Source organism: Stegostoma tigrinum, chromosome 13, assembly GCF_030684315.1.
Source record: "Stegostoma tigrinum isolate sSteTig4 chromosome 13, sSteTig4.hap1, whole genome shotgun sequence".
NCBI lineage: Eukaryota > Metazoa > Chordata > Chondrichthyes > Orectolobiformes > Stegostomatidae > Stegostoma > Stegostoma tigrinum.
This window is the reverse complement of record NC_081366.1, coordinates 27,805,466-27,826,119: the sequence shown is the minus strand read 5'-3', so window position 1 is coordinate 27,826,119 and position 20,654 is coordinate 27,805,466. Positions and strand designations below refer to the sequence as shown.

The following is a 20,654-nucleotide window of genomic DNA, read 5'->3' as shown; positions in this document are numbered from 1 at the left end:
TCATGTCAATCAACAAATCCATTACTCACCCACACCACACAATGGTTGATGCGTTCACTAACCTCACTGAGCCATTGTAAAATTAATTGACAGTGATGATCAATTTCTAATCAACTTGCTTAGAGATGTTGTTATCACACCCCTCGAGTGTCTGGGACTTGAACCAGAGCCTCTAAAATCAGGGGGAAGGCATATTCCCACTGTACCATATGATGAATGCAGTGACCATAATTAATATCATGGGTGCTTAGTTAAGATATTAGAATCAGCCTCCTAGTGCCATGGGTTTCTTTGAAGGGGGAAAATAAATCAGCAAGGTTCCTGCTGTTGCTTGCGAAGTAATCCCAGCAGATTGCACAGCATATTTATTGCACAGTCTATCACTTATTACTACCCCTGCTGTAAAGTTTAGCCCTTAGTCTGACTTTGGAACTCAAGCAGTCAACAGCTTATAACAATGAGCTTGTGTCCCTAGCTCTAAGCCAGGAGGCCCAAGTTAATGTTTCAACTGCTCCACAGGCATGATTAGAAATTATCTGCAAGTAGCACAATAGCAAGCAGTACACCCACAAGACTAGACTTGTTTCCGGGCAGCATGTTCCCTACTTCAGTCAAATACAGCAAACTTTGTTTTAACCAGCACCTAATGAATAGGCACTCTTGATAAGCTGGCAAAAATTAAGTACCTGAAATACTGGATGTTTACTATATTACCTCAATGTCTGAGTAGTCAGTTGAGGGTGCAAGTGAGAAGGCTCTCTGACAAATTTAATTTTATTTAAGACCTCCTTGCTATAGGAAAGACGTTGTTAAATTTGAAAGGGTTCATAAAAGTATGGAGAGTTTGAGCTTTAGAGAGAGGCTGAAAAGACAGGGGCTATTTTCCCTTGAGCATCAGAAACTAAAGGGTTGACCTTTATAGAGGTTTATAAAAATCACAAGCAGCATGGATAGGGTGGACGAGTCCAAAGCTGGAGCGCATAGGTTGAAGGTGAGAGAGGAAAGATTTAAAAGGGACGTAAGGGGGAACATTTTCATACAGAGGGTGGATGGTGATGTATAGAATGAGCTGCCAGAGGAAGTGTTGGAGGCTGGTACATTAAACATTCAAAACGCATCTGGATGAGTATATGAGGGATTCAGGTGGATATGGGCAAAATGTTGGCAAATGGGACTAGATTAATTTAGGATACCGGTTGATATGGACAAGTTCGACCAAAGGGTTTGTTTCTGTGCTGTGCATCGCTATGACTCCAAGTTACTATTTAAATGATTTACACTGTAAATAAAGTACCGTGATGTGTATGTCTATCACCTAGTGTGTTTTTGCATTTATTATGTGGGCATCTTGATCAATTCAAACATTTGATGAGCCAGTACACTCCTGATCCCTTAAGTGCCGTTAATAAAATGTTTGCTGTACAGTCAGTGTTACGTGTTACACTGTTTAGAAGTGTAATATTCAACCTTTCTCTCTCACCACCCTCCTGTAAGATTTAACTAAATCCTCTTTCACCCCTTTACCCTGAACTGGTGCTTCTTTGCTCATCACCTCAATACATTTAAATCAATAGCGTCTGATCAGTGATGGAGGAGCAGCAAAAATGAAATCCTTGTTAGTGACAACATTACTGGGTGCTGTTCAGACGATGAAAAATCAAAGATGATATGGGAGAATGAAAATAAGAATCAACTAACGTGGATAAACAGAATTTTGAAATTTCAGTTCGCCATGTTCATTCTTGCACATATCCAGCCCCTAATTAGGGCAGAACAGTCTGTCAGACCAAAGCTCTTGGTTAGAGACTACCAGACATGCCAGAGCAATAACAAATCTCATTTCAAAATCAATACCTGTTTTTGGCCAAAACATCCAAACGCATTGTACTTCTATCGACTCTTGGTTGAGGTCAAACACCCACAAGCTGGTGTAAACCTATTCATTGTATCTGTGCAGAGTCATAAAAATGCTTCTACTGCGTTTGTTTTGGGAGCATGTTTGGCAAGCATAGTCTCCAGCCTGGCAACTCCACAATCAGCTAGCATACTACCTAAAGCAGTTAGGTAGGGAGCTGATACGAAAGGGTGGATATTAACACTGTGACAACATTAAGACTGAACCCCTGAGCTGTGGCAAAACACTTGTGCCCAAAATTGACTTTAGCACACATGTATGAGGTATATATCGAGTGGAGAAATCTGTTGCAATAGATAAACTTGAATATGTAAAATTCATTTTTTTTACAAACTAATTTAGTTAATAGAAAGGTTAAAGTCAATTGGTTAAATTATTGCATCTGGACTCTTCAATCAATTTTGTACAGTACACATGATCCGAATAGTCCCAAGAATAACCAACAGGAATAATTTTAAAGGCCTTCTTCGTCTACAAGGCCTGTGCCTTTCTTAAAGGAAGCATTTCAGTAAGAAACATTTTGATATTTTCGTTGCCACATGCTATCACAAGTGAAAAGGTGTTGCTCCCCACCCTTTGCCAAAGCCAAACTAAAAGGCAGCAAGTTTCTAAAAAAAGGTTCAACTTACCAAAGAAAAAGACTAAATGGAGCAGCAGAGGTTCTGGCTAAATACACTCCAGCTTTACTTAGAGCTAAGCATTGTTTGTCAAATTAATACGAAATGAAAGATACATTTCAGGATCTAACAATGTTTTCTTCAGCTCTGTAAGGTTGATGGCACCATAACATGATGCACATATCTCAGCTTCCATCAAAAAATACCTAATCACAAAATTTCAAAAACGTACATTTAAAGAAGGGAATCAAGAGCTGGATATGTGAAAACAAACTTCTGCACAATCCCATAAATGAGCATATGATTCCAAATGCACATAATCTGAACATATTCCATTCAAATACCACTTATTCATGTGTGACTCTAAGTGAGTAAGATATGAAGGGCGGGCAGACAAATAACTATCAAGCCCTTATGGAAGGACAAAAAAAAAGTAGCCTTCAGAAGTACTGTAAAATTGTACTTCTTCACAGTGAACAGAAGCTAACTTAATGGAGGAAGAAGTACTAAATATTAAACACCCTGAGCAATACCTGTATAGTGTGTACCCCTAAATAAAAAAGTTGAGCCAAAAAAATTGCCATAAAACTGCAAAGGTTGATTTGCATACCTCTCCCAACGTACTGTCCACTGTGTACATCCTTGCAATTAAACTAGACAGAAAACACTACCTGAAAAACTTGAATTGCATCCGAATTGGACAACTAGGTTTACATCTGGCTGCTGCAGGACTTTCATCACGACCTAGTGGAGGTCATGAACAAAAACAGAAATTGCCGGAAAAGCTCAACAGGTCTGGCAGCATCTGCAATTAGAAATCAGAGTTAACCCTTCAGGTCCAGTGAGTCTTCCTCAGAATTGATGGTAACTCGGAAAAGTTCTTTTTTTTTTAAATGCAGAAAATTGGGTGGGGGGGGAGGGGGGGGGAAATGGGGGTAAGGAGTAAATGATAGGTGACTGAGGATAGAGTCCGAACAGAGGAGAACAGTTGGCCACACAGACAGACAGACAGTGTTGTGGAAAATGATTTGGCTAGGAGAGTGAATAGCTGTTAAATGGAGACTGTTGGTGGCTAACAATAGGCTGTGTGTTTTAGCAGACCATGTGATAACAAAGCCTAGTATGTGTGTGGATGGGGCTAGGATGTAGGAGTTCAAGCTCTGAAGTTACTGAACTCAAATGTTTTGAGTCCAGAAGGCTACACGGTCCCCAAGCAAAAAATGAGGGATTGTTGTTCTAACTTACGCTGAGCTTCTCTACAGCACTGCAACAAGCCCGAGACAGAGATATTGGTCTAGTGCAGGTCACCAATTTGGACTCAAGCAGTCGCCCGAAGTATCTACACAGGCCCTCAGATACTACTCACATTTACTTCAACCACTCAGGCAGCCTGTACCACTCCAAGAACATGGCTATGTATCAGGGTGAAGCCTTGTTGCGGGCATGAACCACAGACAGTACCCATTTGAGAGAGGGATCAGTAGGGGGCCAGTGTCCAGATAGAAGACCAATGCTTATAAAGGGAAAGGCAGTCTGACTCCGCTAACAGAAAATGGTGATATTATTAACTTGTGGGGACTATCAGCTCTCTCACATTGTAAAATATTTTACAAAAGATTCAGGTAGTTATCGAAGCTAAAAGCATTGAAATTGAAAGTAAAATTTGGTGCACTTCACAGAGTTAATGGGAACTGCAGATGCTGGAGATTCCAAGATAATAAAATGTGAGGCTGGATGAACACAGCAGGCCAAGCAGCATCTCAGGAGCACAAAAGCTGACGTTTCGGGCCTAGACCCTTCATAGAGTTCACAGAGTTCTTGTGGAGATATAAATGAGCCTCTGAGCTAAACTGTGACCTAAGTCACATCCTAGTACTCAGTTAGGAGGTTGGAACCTGTACAGAACAGAGCATGGTGCTCTTTTAGCCTTACCATTATGCACATCTATTAATAAAAACTTTGTTTAGAAGCAACCTAGAAGTATAGCCTGAATTGACATGACATTCCAAAAAAACCCTATTGCAACTGCACAAAATCAAAACTGGAGGTTGTAACTGGTAGGGCCATTCATGAAAGTAATCCATTTTTAAATCTTTCCAAAATAAAAACAAACATTTCGTAAGAACATACCTTAAAAGGGGGATAAATGTATTCAAAATAAACACTGGTATGATTGAACAAGATAGTCTGTAGCATCAAATCATCATACCTAGTGGGAATCCTGCTATTCATCTCTGTAGGGATTTAGCACGAATATCAATACTCCTTCTGACAATCAATTAAGTTCAAAAATAAAATAAAAACTGTACAGAAGTCCTTTCTTTCAGTTATCTAATAGGGCTGTAACTAAAAATGAAACTTACAGCAAATGCTGCTGAAACAGCCCAAATTATGGCCAGAACAAAAAAAATACTAAATACAGGTTTGCTTTACCATACTTTTCTCACTTGCATGTGGGTGCTGACAACCAAGAGTACACCAAAACCTAAGTGCCTGTACAGATAGAACAGTTTTCTACATGTTAATAGTCTACAAACATGTTGCTTAACTAGACATGAATTACAAGAATCTATACAATGTTTAATCCCAATTTCAAGTAAAGATGAAGCTAAAGGGAGTGCATGTAAATTAAAAATTAATATTTTATAATGGTGAAGAATGAAACACAACTTCAACATATTACCGTTCTAAAAAGATTCAGAATTCATAGTATAGGAAGTACTGAAATTCAATATCTTGGTTTCAAAACTTTTAATTCAAATTAGACTTGTCAGTACTATTCTTAGTTGGATACATGACAATGCCTCCATATCTCTTTCTATGGACAAGCATTCAAAGGACACAGGCCACTAAAAGTTACACTAAATTTGTCAACACTATCACCTGTAACTCTCAAGTACTTTAAGCTAAAAGTTCCGTGGCAGGGCTTGAGTACGTTGCCTAAGCAAACATTACAAGGTCCTTTCTACTGAAAAAGGACGAATTTCAATGCTTTCATGGTATGTAGCATCACTGGCAAGGCTACCTTAGTTGTCCTTGAGAAGGCAACAGTAAGCTGCCTTGATTAGTTGATACACCCAGTGTTGGCGGGAAGGGAGAGGACCAGAGGAACAGCAATATAGTTCCAAGTCAGAATGATATCTGACTTTGAGGGGAAGTTGCAGATGGAAATGTTCCCATTTATCTGCTGCCCCAGTCTAATTCTAAATTTCCCTCTCACTTTCAATAGTGGTAGAGCCACAAACCATGAAAGCCACAAAATCATAAACCAGAAAAAACTGCATACTGAAATACCAGAATTTTACTGTACTATCTTAATCTCCACAATGTCAAAGTAATCAATTGAGTGTGCAAATGAGAGGGTTCTCTGCCATTAAGTTGCATTTGAGGCAAAGTTGCTTTAAGTGATTTTGCTGTAATTAAAGTGTAAATACAGGGGTGTGCAGACCCCTTGCATTACACTTCTGTAACTTAGGATTCTATAAAAAAACATGCACTAACAGCTTTGAAGCAGGCTATTTTGGCCCATCTATGCTGCCCTCTGGAAAGCATCCCACCCAGAGACATCCCCTACCCCATCCCTGCATTTCCCACCTTAGACATAATGGGCAATTTAGCATGGTCAATCCACCTAAGCTGTATATCTTTGGACTGTGGTCCACTCACCACCCGCCACAAACCCAGTCTAGGAATTATGTCCCCAAATTTGACCAATTCATTCATCAGTGGAGTTTGATAGTCACTGTAGACTGGGAACTTCAAATGTATATCTTGAATGAAAACAGATAATGCTGGAGAAACTCAGCAGGTCTGGCAGCATCTGTGCAGAGAAACAGTCAATGTTTGCACCTAGTGTGACTCAGAAATCCATGTAGAAAAACTTGCAGAATACTTAAGCATCATTTTAACTGGGTTTAAAATGGTAGCTGAGGAAGGTTGTTCAAGGGTGCTGGTGGTGGCTTTGATGGCCTGCAGAAAAGGATGCATTAGAGAAGCACAGTTAAATCCAGGATGTGTTCAGGACCACAAACACAAGCAATAGTTGATCAATTCAACAGTCTTTCACATTTATAACTCATGAGATAAGGTCGCTGAGAAAGGGTGTCAAGATTGTCCACAGTTTGAACCCCCTGCACATACCTTAAGAGTGATGCGCTCCAAACATGGTGTAGTAAGTGGTGTTGAAAACTCCCCAATCTCTTACAACTCCACTAATATATCCATGTTTGAGCTCCATGGCTCACATGAAAATAGATATGTCACATATCACTGTTGCTTAGTGCCACTGAAGCAAAATTCTATGTAATGGAGAAGAAAGGTCCAGGTGTTGTTCAATGCAAATTTGCTCTGAATTACCACGATACAGCTGAGATTTAAAACCCCAATTTGCAGAAGGCTGTCTCGTTAGCTCAGAAAGGGAATTTCAATTTTCATTATGGTGCCCCCTAGGAGCTGTTTACAATTTTTTTATTAGGTTTGACAGAATTGCAAGGCCAGTCTATTCCTTTTTTATCCATATGGGTCCTTGGTTATACGCAAGGCATGGCACAGCAGGAGGAAGTAAGAGTGAGGTAGTTAAATTCTAAAGTTGACGCCATGACCATTTAACCATGCCAAATCTCTCCTCTTTTCAGAGAATTGAATAGGTGGCCAGAGGAGACAAATTGTGCCAAAGGTGGGAAAGGGTTTGAATGTTTCTTGGAGTTTGCAGGGTCACCTCTTACCCAAACACAAAGAAACAGAATCACAGTGACTTCATTAAACAACCACAGACACGACACCGAAGTTAACCAATTCTGGGGACACCTTGTCAAAGTTTAAGACAGTACTTTTTCCCCTCACCAATCTGTTCAAACATCAACGACTTTGCTGCAATACACCAAATGCATCTTTCATGAAAATACAGGAAGCACCATGAATTTTGTTGTTACTGAGCTTCATCAAGAATTTTTCAATAAGATCATTAGCTATAGACTGTAAGGGCCCACAGATTTTTGGAAATTTGAAAATGAAAAATAAATACTGTCATACCAGGAGAGGTTTTCTTGTGAAACTTGAAGGTCAAATGGCACTCCGTGCCATATACCTCAGCTGCACAAGATTATGTCAATTTTCAGATCAGTGGGATGGACACTTTACAAGACAGGCTGGCACCAGGAGTACTTAAGAAAGTGCCTAGCAACAACCTTTTAAATTTTCTTTTTAGCAGTTTTGTACTACCAAAGTCTCAGCCTTCTCTCCCAATCTTGGCCTCAGTCATCCTCTTTGATTCCATTTTTATATTAAGACTACATAACTTAATAGCTCAAGTTAGCTGAAAAACTTTCCCAGAAATGGTAAGCCCTGCTGCCAAAGTACCATAACTGCCAGTTATGCATTACTTAAAATCCTACATTTGGAGTGTTATTTTTAATTCTCTGGTGTAATTAAGTAAGCAGTATATTTATGTTGCGAAAACATACAATTAAAATACTATATGGGGAGAAGAAGGAAAAAGAGAAAGAGGAGCAAACAGACAGAGCAAAAAGACAAATAATTGAAGAGTGAGAGATTCTGTTCTGAGGAATGAGTTTTTTCTAAATTTTTCTAAGAATGCGACATGGGATCAAATAACATTTGCGCTATGTTGCTGATCAGTAATGACATACAATAGTTATAATATTTCAGTCTAAAAACTTTACCATCCAACAGCAGCAGCCTCATGAATATAAAGCCATGAGTCATTCCACAAACAAAAAAACCAAGTTCTCAATTTCCAATTATATTTTCTTACACTCAATAATTTTGCTCAGTATAATATTTGAAAATAAAATTACAAAAAAAATCACATTTGAGCACAAAGTACAATAAATAATTTCCTTTCTGTGACTGTGATGTTTGAGATTAGGCATTCTAACTATATATTTACCAGATAATTCTCGCAGCCACTGAATGTTAAGTACTTGCTTCGAACATGCATTCCTGTGACTGAACTTCACCACCTTCTCAAAATCAACTGGGGATGGACAAATGTTGATCCAGCCAGCAGCACCCACATACTATGGCTAATTTTCTTAAAATGCTTGAAATAATTTAATATGAGACTTTACTTGTTATGAGATCACTGCAAGATACACGGCAACTGACTAAAGTCAAATCAAAAGGCTTTTGCATTCTGAACTAGAAACACAGACTGAGGTGTAGGATCACATTATTTGGCCTCAAACTCACATGTTTACACACAAGAAGCCATTTAACACAAAATGTGTACACCAGTCAAAGATCTGAATGTACTACTCCTATTTTACAGCTCTTGGCTCATGACAACTCAAGTGATTATCTAAATACTGTTTAAAATTAAGAGAATCTGACTCCGCCACTCTTTCAAGTAATGAGCTTTGGATTCTCGTCACCCTCTGAGATTAAACATCTCTCCTCAAAATATGCTCTTAACTCTATACTTCTTCTATTAATGCCTCCTGGTTACTGACTTCTCCAATGGAACACACGCCTTCCTATCCATGACCCTCATACCTTACTGGGTCCCCTCTTAATCTTTGCTGCTCCAAAGAAGAGCAAGTGCAGCCTATCAAAATCTTTTATCGCAGCTCAGACCCTCCAGCCCAAGCAGCAGCCTGCTAAATATCCTCTGCACTGTCTTCCTCCTATAATGTGGTACCAAGAACGACACGCATGCTCCACTGTGGCCTAATCAGCACCTTGTACAGGTATAGCATAACCTTGCCGCTGTGTTCTATGCCTCATGATAAGAAAGGCAACTAACCCATGTGACTTCTTAACTTACCTTAATCTACCCGCCTGCTACCTTCAAGAATATGTGGTTATGCACAACATGTAGTTGAATTAGGAGATACAGTAACTAACATGGAGAGGTTTAGCATAAAATCATAGGAACTCCTAGTGGTCATCCAATGCGAAGTTCAGTTAATGAATTAACACCACCAAGCTAGTTTTCTCCCAGACCTTTGGACTTTACTAAAGCAAAACAATTTGCTCATATTAAAAAAAAGGAATGTTGATAGGAAGACGCTTTTCCAAAACTAAAATTATTTCATACTTTCTACTGGGATGAAACTTAACTTGTAACTAAGGTTCAAAGTACTTCTCCAAGCAATCGAATGATGGGAATCACACTGACAAAAAAAATTGGGCTAGCTAATGATACTGATACTGAATACCGGCATTTGGGAGTAACAGGGTATGCTGAGTGTGAGATTATAGCCAAGACACAGTGATTTCTCCAAACTAAAATAAAGTCATTTGTCCATTTTCTTGGAAAATATGTTTTGCTGACTTTACTCCGCTATCCAGACAAAACAAATATCAGTTGCAAGTTAAATCCCCTCTTCAAAACAGGAGGAATATGTTTTAAAAAACTGCATATATAGTGCGCACAGAGATAGAGACGGAAAAAGGGTTTTAAAATCTGGTAGTGCTTTTAACTGAATTACCATTATAGCAATTCAACATTTCTAACAAGTCCATTCTAAAGGTTGCTTTTTATGATAGGAGATATGAATTGTAAACAGAGATACACACTATGGTGTCTTAAGATGGCACATTCAAAATGGATCTGACAATTCAATAGTAAAATATCGGACAATAATTAATGAGATGGGGTTAGCACACACAGACAAAACAAATCCGTCTGCTTCATGTTATTACATTTACAAATCAGAGAAAGACAGGGCAAGGGCGAAGGCTATACAGAGAGCAAGCGTGAGGGCCTTCACAAGAAGGATTTGAAAATATACAATGAGAATGCAGTCCACATGGCACAAGTCTGGGAAAGCGCTGAAAAACAACAACCAAAATTTCACTAAATTTTGAATGACTGTTTTCATCTCTAATAAAAGGTGCTTAGAAGAAATTCAGTGAAGGAATCGAAATACCAGTCGTCTCTGAAATATAGTTTAATTGGAATAGCCTGTCTTTCATAAGCACAATATTATAGCCTTGAAATCACTTCACAATACAAGATTTTTTATACAGTTAACTCTGAGAAGCAGATTTTGTCCAGTTATACATAACCGTATCAATTGCAGTGTAAAACTCTGAATCACAGATTCTTGACACCAAATAGCACATAAATTAGACAACTGACGGCATAGTGTCAGTTGGACTTGCATGAAATAAATACAAACAAGTACCAGACATTCATTATAATTTTCAAAAACAACAACAAGCAGAATGATTCAGCAATGTGAATACAGTTAAACTTTCTTTATCTAATCCCACAGATACAAAATAATTTGAGAGTGAGGAGGTGCACCCACAGAACTAACTGCCTAGTCTGATTCACTAGGTGAAACGAACAAAACGGCAGCAGAATACTTCATGTGGGCCTTTATGAAATAATATTTGATGAATGGTGTGGTTGTTACAGAGGAACTCAGCAAAATATTTTTTAAGTTCTTAACATTAAGATCTAAAAGTACTTTATTTTTTATTTTTAAAATTCGTTTTAATATAGAGGAAGACAAATATTTGAAGCAAAAATATTCATAAAGCTGATTCTGCTTTCATCACGCAATTAAACCATCACTTAACTGCTGGCCTATCACTCATCCAACTAGGATCCAACATCAAGCGTGTATTGGCTATCAAAGAGTTAAATAGTTAGTGGCCCTTCCACTCTTAAGATATTGCAAACCCATTCAGAAAACAGATAATTTGACATATAATTAACTGTTAAAACAAACATTTGCCCACCCATTAATGTTTTCCACAATGGCAAAGATATATTAAGATTTTCAGATCAGTAAGTCATAATTTCCACAATGCCAGGAAACAGCATTACAAATTTTCAGCATTGCATCAATGAGTTCTCATCAGATTTAGTTGATTTTCCATAGAAACCTCAGTTTCATCCATAGCTGAAAAGGTAAGTATGATCATGCGAGAATTGCACTGGTAACATCACAATCCTTAATGAAATGAAATCGGAGGATGACAGAGGACAGCTGGAAAGTGATCATCCAGTGGGCATTTTCTGTGTCATTCAATTTTGAAGCAGGGTAATTAAAATATACATAGTTAGAATAAGTAACAAATAAGTGGCTGGCGAGCTATTTCGCGTATCAAGAAAAATCCTGCTCTACCAGTCAAATATCTTAAGTATTAGTGCATAGATTGTATTGAAGATTTAAAACCCTTAAATATCATGTCACCTGATTTGGACTTTGAACAAAGTGGCTCAGGTCAATTCATTTCCTAAGGCTCAGGACATGACTGGAACTGATGGCAAGATTAACACCGAAAAAAACAATTGAATAAAAATTATTAAGCAACTAATTGAATACATTCAAGATGACAGAGCAGGTGATGTGTTGCATTTGCAGAATGTAGGATCTCCCAGATATCAGTGTATTCCAGGACAAGCAAGTCCGCAACTGGTGCATACAATTCAAGCGGTTTCAACTAGAGTTTGAGAGCTGCAGGTTGAACTGCAAACTGTACAAGACATGACAAATGAGGAAAATCTCTTACACACTTCATTTGAGGAAGCAGTCACACATCTTAGGATTGGGTCTTTTGATTTCCTCAGTGGTCAGGAAAGGAATGGTCTGACTGCAAATGAGGCAGGTAATGGAACACAAACAGCAGGAGTGTAGGAACCTCAGCAACAGGTTTGAGGTTCTTTCAGCACATTTGGATAAGAGTGGGACCTGTGCAATTCATCATGGCACAGTAGAGGATGCCATTCAAGTCAAGTAAGCAAAAAGGAATTAGTGGTAGAAGGGAACAGTATAGCCAATCCTCATTATCCACAGGGATCTCGGAATGGATCTCCTGCAGATAACATAAAAGCACAGATTGGGCTACTTTGGGAGCTGCATATCTATCCAAACCAACCCCACAATACCTTATGGACTAGTCTATGGGGAAGAAGGATTGCAGCTGGAACCAACTCACGAGTATGCGGATCGGCTATGATTTTTGGCAGGAAGAATAAAAATGATCATCTAAGTGCTGATAGACTGCAGGTGAATTTGGGCGCCTTTGGTTACAAATCACACAATTTTAGGGATCAGGTCCAGTATTGGTCAGTGCATTGAGTACAGGAGTTGGGATATCATGTTGCGACTATATGGGACATTGGTTAGGCCACTTTTCAAATACGACAGTAATTCTGGTCTGCCTGCTACAGGAGAGATGTCATTAAACTTGAAAGTGTGCAAGAAATGTTTACAAGGATGGAGTTGGAGTGTTTGAGTTCCAGGGAGAGTCTGAATGTTCTGGGGCTATTTTTCTTGGAGCGTCAGAGACTGAAGGGTGACCTTATCAAATTTTATTAAATCATAACAGCCATGGGTAGGGTGAATAGCAACGGTCTTTTCCACATGACAGGGTGGTCCAAAACTAGAGGGCATAGGTTTGAGATGAGCAAGAGAGTGCGAGAGAGAGCGCGAGATTTAAAAGGGACCTGAGGGACAAATTTTTCTAATAGAGGGTGGTGCACATTGGAATGAACTGCCAGAGAAAGTGGAGGAGGCTGGTGCATTGTAACATTTAAAAGGCATCTGGATGGGTATGTGAATAGGAAGAGTTCAGAGGGATGTGTGTCAAATGGGACTAGATTAATTTAAGATAGCTGGTCAGCATGAACGAGCTGGACTGAAGGGTCTGTTTCCATGCTGTACAACTCTGATTCTTAGTGACAAGGAAAGGTAGAATGTTATTGTTCATTGTGAGAATTGAAAAGAGGGTAGCGAGCTTGTGCTTCAGTTGTACAGGGCACTCAAAACCACATCAGGTTTATTTTGTAGAATATTGGTCCCCTTACTAAGGGAGGAGGAAATCAGGTTGAAGCAGTTCAGGGAAGGTTTGTTAGGATAATACTTAGAAATCATGAGGTTGCCTCTCGAGGAAAGGATGGAAAGGCTTGGCCTGTACCTGCAAGAGTCTGGAATCAGAGACCTGATTGAAACATACAAGATCCTAAGGACGTCTTGACAGAGAGTAACGAAAGCATAACAACAGGCATTAAAATGGTGCCCTTCAAATTCAGACTATGCTGCTGGTCTCCTTGTGAAAATGCATTTCAGGGAATAACTAGACCTCCAACACAGCCAACAATTGTAAAATGCAACCTTGAGGAATCGGAAGCAAGGTCCTTCCATACCCATTTTGCTTAATCAGCATCAGCTTGTAATTCATCATTACATAAATAAACAAACCTGAAGGAGGCATGCATGTCAGAGGAGACATAAGAACAGCTCAGGTCTGGTGTCTATGAGATTGACTAGTCAGTACATGTTGAAATATGAGCCAGCACAAACTACCACCTTCAGGACATAGAGAAAAATGTCTTTTTAAAATTGAAATAAAACTAAATTATTTTGGTTAAATAAGAAAATATTTAGCACATTTTAATCAACAAGAATTTCTGAACGTGGTTGTTATGAAAAGATATACACATTCATATAATATTGCACATTTTTACGGTGCACACCATTAAACCTTAATATTCCTTAGCTTGTATAAGACATTTCCAAATTGATCTAAGACCAGGAAGCCTCTGCATCAAAAGCACTACATCTCAACAGTGTACTCCCAGCAGAAGGATCAGTTTCATGTATTTCCAGCCTGATGGGGAGGTAGCTGGTTACCATCAACATATCCCAAAGTGACGTAAATGTCTTGAAGAACTTAAAAATTTGGGGATAGGAAGGTTCCAACATCTAAGCAGGGTGCTTTCTAATAACTCGCCTGTCAAGTCAAATAACTAACTTGCCCACAATATTTGTGCAATGGCAAGGTTGTAGCACAATTTTAACAAAGAGCATCAAGTTTGCAACACACTAATGGTCACACAGCAAAGCTACCAAGTCGACCAGTATTTACTATCCAATAAAGTAAAAATAATTAAGAACAATTCCAGAGCCATTTAATAAGAACAACAAAATTGGCTGACATCCATTCTAATAGATTTTGGATACTGCACAAACATGCTTTATTTCAGGTTGCCATCAATTATACGTGCTCAGCAGATTTCTAGAAATTAACCAGTAGAGCAGTGGTCATTTAGGCTTCCATAATTTGGTGCCAACATATTAGAAATTTTAAAAATTATGCTTGTGAACCTTTAACATGCTCACTTTAAAAAAAAACAAAAAAATTAACAGTCACGCTTTTGGAGCAGCAAAACGTAATTTTATTGCTGGGTGTTGACAGTAAATGGGCAAATTTGCAAACGTCAGTATAATTTTAGTATGTCAGTAGAATGTTCATAATATATACACCACCTTTACGTTCAGAAACCTTTGTACTTGTGTATAAGCATGTTGCGACAGAGCACCAGATTTTAGAATGAGAACACAAAAGAACGCCACTAAGCCTATTTTGCCAGATTGGCTATTAATTAATCAATGAACATCTTTGCAGCTTACAACCAAATGGCTTATTATTTCCTCTACTTGTACTGCAAAACTTCTACCTTCCGAAAAGAACACAAGAATCTAATAATGTATTGTCATGAAGGACCTTTATGAGTTGATCCCAGATTATCTCAGGCTGAACTTAATACTGTGGAAAACAAAATTAACCACATCCAACAAACCATTGGTTATAGAAAAGGGTGACAGTAAAAACAAAATCATCCTCCCATCAACGTGAGGCGATTTATTTTCTTGTAAGTAACGCTCACAAAGTCATGAATTAAAATAAATGGCGTGGGTGGTATGTAAAACATTCACTGAAAAGAATTTTCACTCGGGTTTTAACGGAAAGAACCCCCTTCCAGCACCTACTCAACCACCCCCCCCCCCCCGCAACTCCTTAAGCTCCTTGTAATCTTTTGGCTTTCACAAGGTTCTTGAATCCTGCAGGTTTGTAAATTACTGGATTGTACAAACGAACAGATGACACTTCCCTGAAAATTTCCACTGCTTAGCAAATTTTTTTTGTGTGTGGGGATAGTGACTGGACACTGCAAAATTCCGTGCAGTTTTTTTTGGTGAAACATTACGTGCAATCGACGTGAGCAGGGTTCAGAGCTGCCTTCGAGAATTTCCAAGTCTTGATGACTAAATCTCCTCCCTTCCCAACTGAGAGAGAGAAAATAAACTGTCGGCATATTTTAAAAAGGCGGAGGTACACTGCCTTTAAAACAGGAGATACGTGTTGCTCAAAAGCAAGGAGTCCCTCTCTCCAGGAGCAAAAAAAATTGGCTCGACCAAAGGAAGAGGGGTTACCCCTGACAAAAATGAAACAACACAAATTACCTGCTGGCTTCTTTCTGAAGGCTTCTTCATCAAGACCTGTTTGAAAAGCTGATCCACGTAGGAAGTCATTATTCCTCAGAAGTTGAACAGTGTCTCTAAGCCAAAGCAAGAAATCTTCCAATAAAAAAAATCCGGAAATTCAGCCGCTTCAAGGTAAACGGCTGTTAAATATCCTCGAGGTGGCCGCTCAAACGCTGAGGGAAAGCTGCACGTTCCGGCACCGGCACATCTTCACACCGACTCTCTCCATCGCCCAAAACAGAAATGGAAATAAATATGCACTTTTTTTTATTTCGCCCCCTTTCAAGTGTCCTCAGAACGAATCGCCGCCTATGGAGAACTCTAAGTAATTGTGCCAGACAACTTTTGTTCACCTTCAAAAAAAACTTTTCTCCTCCTCACACGTTTACATGTACAGACGGACGCCCAGCCCCATAGCTGTTCGGAGTCACGGATGAGTTTGGATTCAGGGGTTGTCGTAATTATTCCTCCTCCATGATTTCTCCCTCAAACCACCAACTGCCAACTTTGACAAAAAGAGGCGAGAGGCCGCCGTCAATCGGAGCCGCGCGCTCCGGGCTCCGAGCGCCGCTGTCAATCAAACTACAAAATGAGGCAGCGACAGCAGCAACATTCTTCCAACTTCACCCAGCTAACCGGCCGAGGGGGTGGTGCCTCTGCACCAAATGTGGGCTGGGCCGTTCGTCACAAAATTTTCCAGCTGTGCTTCCTCTCGCTCTCTTTTTGTTTCTCTTCTCCCCCCCCCCAAAAAAAATGCTGACTTAAGTGCAGCGCCCAGCGAGCAAACAAAAGGGCAACGCCTCTCGTGAGAGTCCTGCAGCTGCCTTGGGACAGCACTAAAGTCTCTCAAAACGTGCTTTGTTGCAATTCAGTAATTAATGTCCTGCAGCCACCGGACACAATCGGTGTTTTATTTGCATCCTCCTCCCCAAAACAAAACCTCTCATGTTCTCACAACACTCTTCGGATAGGCCGAATCTTGTGTTTGCAACTCTCACGCAGGAGCTGTTTCTGGCATTTAAAACTTTTAGCTGCACAACCTTTTGGATCGTTCGGGAAAGTGGCTTCTTAGTTCTGTCTAACTGTCGATGCGGTGGTGCAGCAAATTAAAACATCAGCGTGTGGCCCAGAAAGTGGTAAGCTATAAATTCACACAAACAATCTGAAGATCACAGACACCTACATCAATGGGGCACGTGTGGTGTTTAAACTGAAGCGTGTGCATTTCGGTTTTAAAGCCTGACCTATTTTGATACGCAAAACTGCCAATGAATCTCCCCAAAACAAAACCCGGGGCAACAGCCTAACTTAATAGCTACTCAATGTGCGTACAGCTCAAGAAACAAACTTGTCACGTCGCACAAACAAAAACTGCATACAATGTACAATTTCCGCTGTAGCAAATTTAGAATTATGCATGCTGATGGTGTGAGCATTTTGTGTTCATTAGATTGTCTTCCGTCAGTTCTTGGGGATCAAGGATTTCTTCAATCTGGCGTTTTGAGTCCTGAGGTGAATAAAGAGGCCAATTCTAGAATATGGGCATATTCTACTGCACATGGAGCAAGCAGTGTTTACTGAAATGGTCAAGTGGAATGCTCAGGTTTACACAAGCTTCTTCTGCTTGGCACTTGGTCTCCATCTGGGCCTGTCGGAGATGTTCCCAATGTTCTTTGCAAATATTTCTTCTCTGTTTTGAGTAACCTGGGACTAGAGATTCTCAGAAATCAGTGGGGATATTGCATTGTTCTTCGGGGCAGTTTCAAGGACACCCTTGAAACATTTCCTGTGAAGTGGTAACCACTTGCCATTACAAAGTTCAGAGTGGAGAGCTCATGTGTCAGCCATGTGGACAATGTGGTTCCCCCCAGTGCAGATGATTAACCGTATCTAGTGTCTCCATGCCAAGGGTATGGACTTGAGAGAAGACACTGATATTGGAACATCTGTTCTACTAGCAGATTTGCAGGATTTTGCAAATGCAGTGCTGGTGATATTTCTCACCTCTTTAAACTATCTGCTGTAACCTGCCCATGTTTATGCATACATGCAGGCTCATAATAAGGCTGCTTATAGACCATGAAACCTTTATTGCCAAACACTCTGTTCCTCAAATGAAGACTGTGCTGGCACACTGAAGGCAATGTTGAATTTCATCATCGATGCCTGTATTCTGAGAAATTCCTAAATGTATGGAAGTTGATCCACAAACCCTGAGCCTTATTTTTAATTTTGGTAGTTGGGGTTCGATGTGGGTGCAGGCTGGTGTAGGACCTTTGACTTCTGGATGTTTAGCGTGATGAAACAACAGGCCTTGTTTACACACTGCAGCTTAAGAAATGAGGTAAGGTGGCCTTGGTTCTGGACAAAGAGTGAAACAGATTGAATAGTTTCCCAGTTATCTCGTAGATTTGCACCATACCAGTTGGGAGTTTCCTTAGAGGATAGAGTGTTGTAGCAAGGAAGAGTGTTGATGCAGTGACACAGCCTTGCTTGACACCAGCTTGCACTCGTATTGAGTCTGCAATGGATCAGTCAGTGAGCGTTATGATTTTAGGCATGTCATACAATGAACAGAGGATAGTGATTCATTTTTGTGGGCGACCATATCTGGAAAGGAGGCTCTGTAGTCCCTCCCAGTTAAAAGTCGAAGGCTTTTGAGAGATCGAAGATGGCCACTATTACGTTTCCATCAAATACGTGTAGCTGCAGGGCAAAAAGCTTAAATTTCAGTCCAATAATTATGGACAAAATGATGACCTTGCAAAAAAGAATCACTATTTGCTGATGCAATCTGCAGTAACTGCTATATTCGTAGGCAGCACGGTGGCTCAGTGGTTAGCACTGCATCCTCACAGCGCCAGGTTCCCGGGTTCAAACCCAGCCTCGGGTGGCTGTCTGTGTGGAGTTTGCACATTCTCCCCGTGTCTGCGTGGGTTTCCTCCGGGTGCTCCGGTTTCCTCCCACAGTCCAAAGATGTGCAGGTTAGGTGGATCGGCCATGCTAAAATGCCCGTATTGTTCAGGGGCATGTGGGTTATAGGGGAATGGGTCTGGGTGGGATGCTTCAAGGGGTGGTGTGGACTTTTTGGGCCGAAGGGCCTGTTTCCACACTGTAGGGAATCTATACTGTACTTCTTGACAGATCCACAATGTGACTCCAGTAAGAGCTCTTCAGTGATTGTGAGAAGGTGATTGAGGAAAATGTTTGCAGTTACCTTTCCTGTGATGGACAGCAGGAAGAATCTTATATAGTTAACGTGATCCATCTTATCTCCTTCCTTGAAGATGGTCACAATTACAGCATCTCAAAGATCCACTGGCATGCTCCCCCCTTTCCAAATGAGGAAGCTGAGTTTAAACATTCGTGCCAGGATTACTTCTGCACCATATTTCTGGCGTAGAAACGTAGAGTCTCCTCATAGTTGCTGGTTTACAATGGATTTAAGGGCAGACCAGGCACTGTGGATGTACTGTGGCTCTGGTTGATTGAATGTTGCCAGGCTGACCATGAGGCATTGACTGAGTAGATTGAGACATTGAATTACCTGTGGCAGCACCTCTGATGCTGCTACTGTTTTTTGGCCAGTCTAATAGAAATAGCAGACTGGATTAGGTGAGGTCAATCCAGCTCCTGCCCTAGTGCGGGTGATGTGGGTATCCATGTGGTTCTTCACTCAAACAGTGATGGAGTGAAGCACATGCCAATATCCAGAGCAAGCATAATGCCATGAAGATCTATTTTAATCTGTCTGATGAAATAGGGTGCTAGTTAACACCATGGGACCATTAGATGTAGGGGCAGAGTTAGGCTATTAAGTCCATCGAGTCTGCTAATCAATCATGTACGATATTGTTTCTCAAACCCATTCTCCTTCCTTCTTCCTGCAACCTTTATCCCTTTCCCAATCAAGAACTTTAATATCTCTATCTTAAATACACTCGATGACATGGCCTCCACAGTCTTCTGTGGCAGTGTGTCCCAACGATTCACCACCCTCTAGCTGAACAAATTCCTCTGTCCCTTCACTCTGAGACTGTGCTCTCTGGTGCTAGTCTTCTACTGGTGGAAACATCTTCATGTCCAATCTATGCAAGCCCCTCAGTATTCTGTAAGTTTCAATCAAATCCCCCACATGCCTGTAAATCCCATCCAGTACAGACCCAGAGTTCTTGATCACTCACCATATAACAATCTCTTCATTCCCAGGATCATTCTTGTAAACCTCCTCTGGACCACTCTAAGGTCAGCACTCCTCTCCTAGATACAGGGCCCAAAACTGCTTATAATAATCCAAATGCAATCTGACCAGAGCCTTACGCCGCCTCTCTGTTCTTATATTCTAGCCCTCTTGAAATGAATGCTAACATTAAATTTGCCTTCCTGACTGCAAAGTGAACCTAGAGAGAATCCTGAACTAAGACTCCCAAATCCCTTTGTGCTTCCGATTTCTGCAGACTTTCCCCATTTAGTGCTTCCGATTTCTGCAGACTTTCCCCATTTAGAAAATACACTAACCTCTATTTTTCCTGTTAGTGCACTCACACTTGCCCACATTGTATTCCATCTGCCACTTCTTTGGCAGCTGTACGACCTTGTCTAAGTCCTACTGTAGCCACCCTGCTTCCTCAACACCACCTGCCCTTCTATGTATTTTTGTGTCTTCTGCAAACTTAGCAACAATGTCTTCAGCTCCTTCATCCAGATATAGAGATGCGAACATAAAATCCCTGCAGTGTGGAGAGACGCCATTTGACCCATCGAGTCTGCTTTATCCCTCCGCAGAGCATCCCACCCAGACCCACGGTAACCTGCATTTACCCTGGCTAATCCACACAACCTGCACATCACTGGACACTATTGGGCAATTTTTAG

General features: G+C 40.4%; 1 protein-coding gene and 1 long non-coding RNA gene across 10 annotated transcripts in view; one reads left to right on the top strand and one right to left on the bottom strand.

Annotated features, from left to right (window-relative positions):
* The window catches only part of LOC125458195 (rap guanine nucleotide exchange factor 6-like), a 345,812-nt gene extending 329,420 nt beyond the window's left edge, over positions 1-16,392 (bottom strand). For all 7 annotated transcript variants that reach the window (XM_048543196.2, XM_048543198.2, XM_048543203.2 and 4 more), the window contains exon 1: positions 15,759-16,392. In XM_048543196.2, the coding sequence (XP_048399153.2) occupies positions 15,759-15,827 (69 nt within the window). In that variant the 5' untranslated portion in view covers positions 15,828-16,392. The remainder of the gene's footprint in view (positions 1-15,758) is intronic.
* A 133-nt stretch (positions 16,393-16,525) lies between these two features.
* LOC125458197 (uncharacterized) overlaps positions 16,526-20,654 on the top strand; it is a 44,158-nt gene continuing 40,029 nt past the window's right edge. For all 3 annotated transcript variants that reach the window (XR_007248791.2, XR_007248790.2, XR_007248789.2), the window contains exon 1: positions 16,526-16,915. This is a non-coding gene — a long non-coding RNA (uncharacterized LOC125458197). The remainder of the gene's footprint in view (positions 16,916-20,654) is intronic.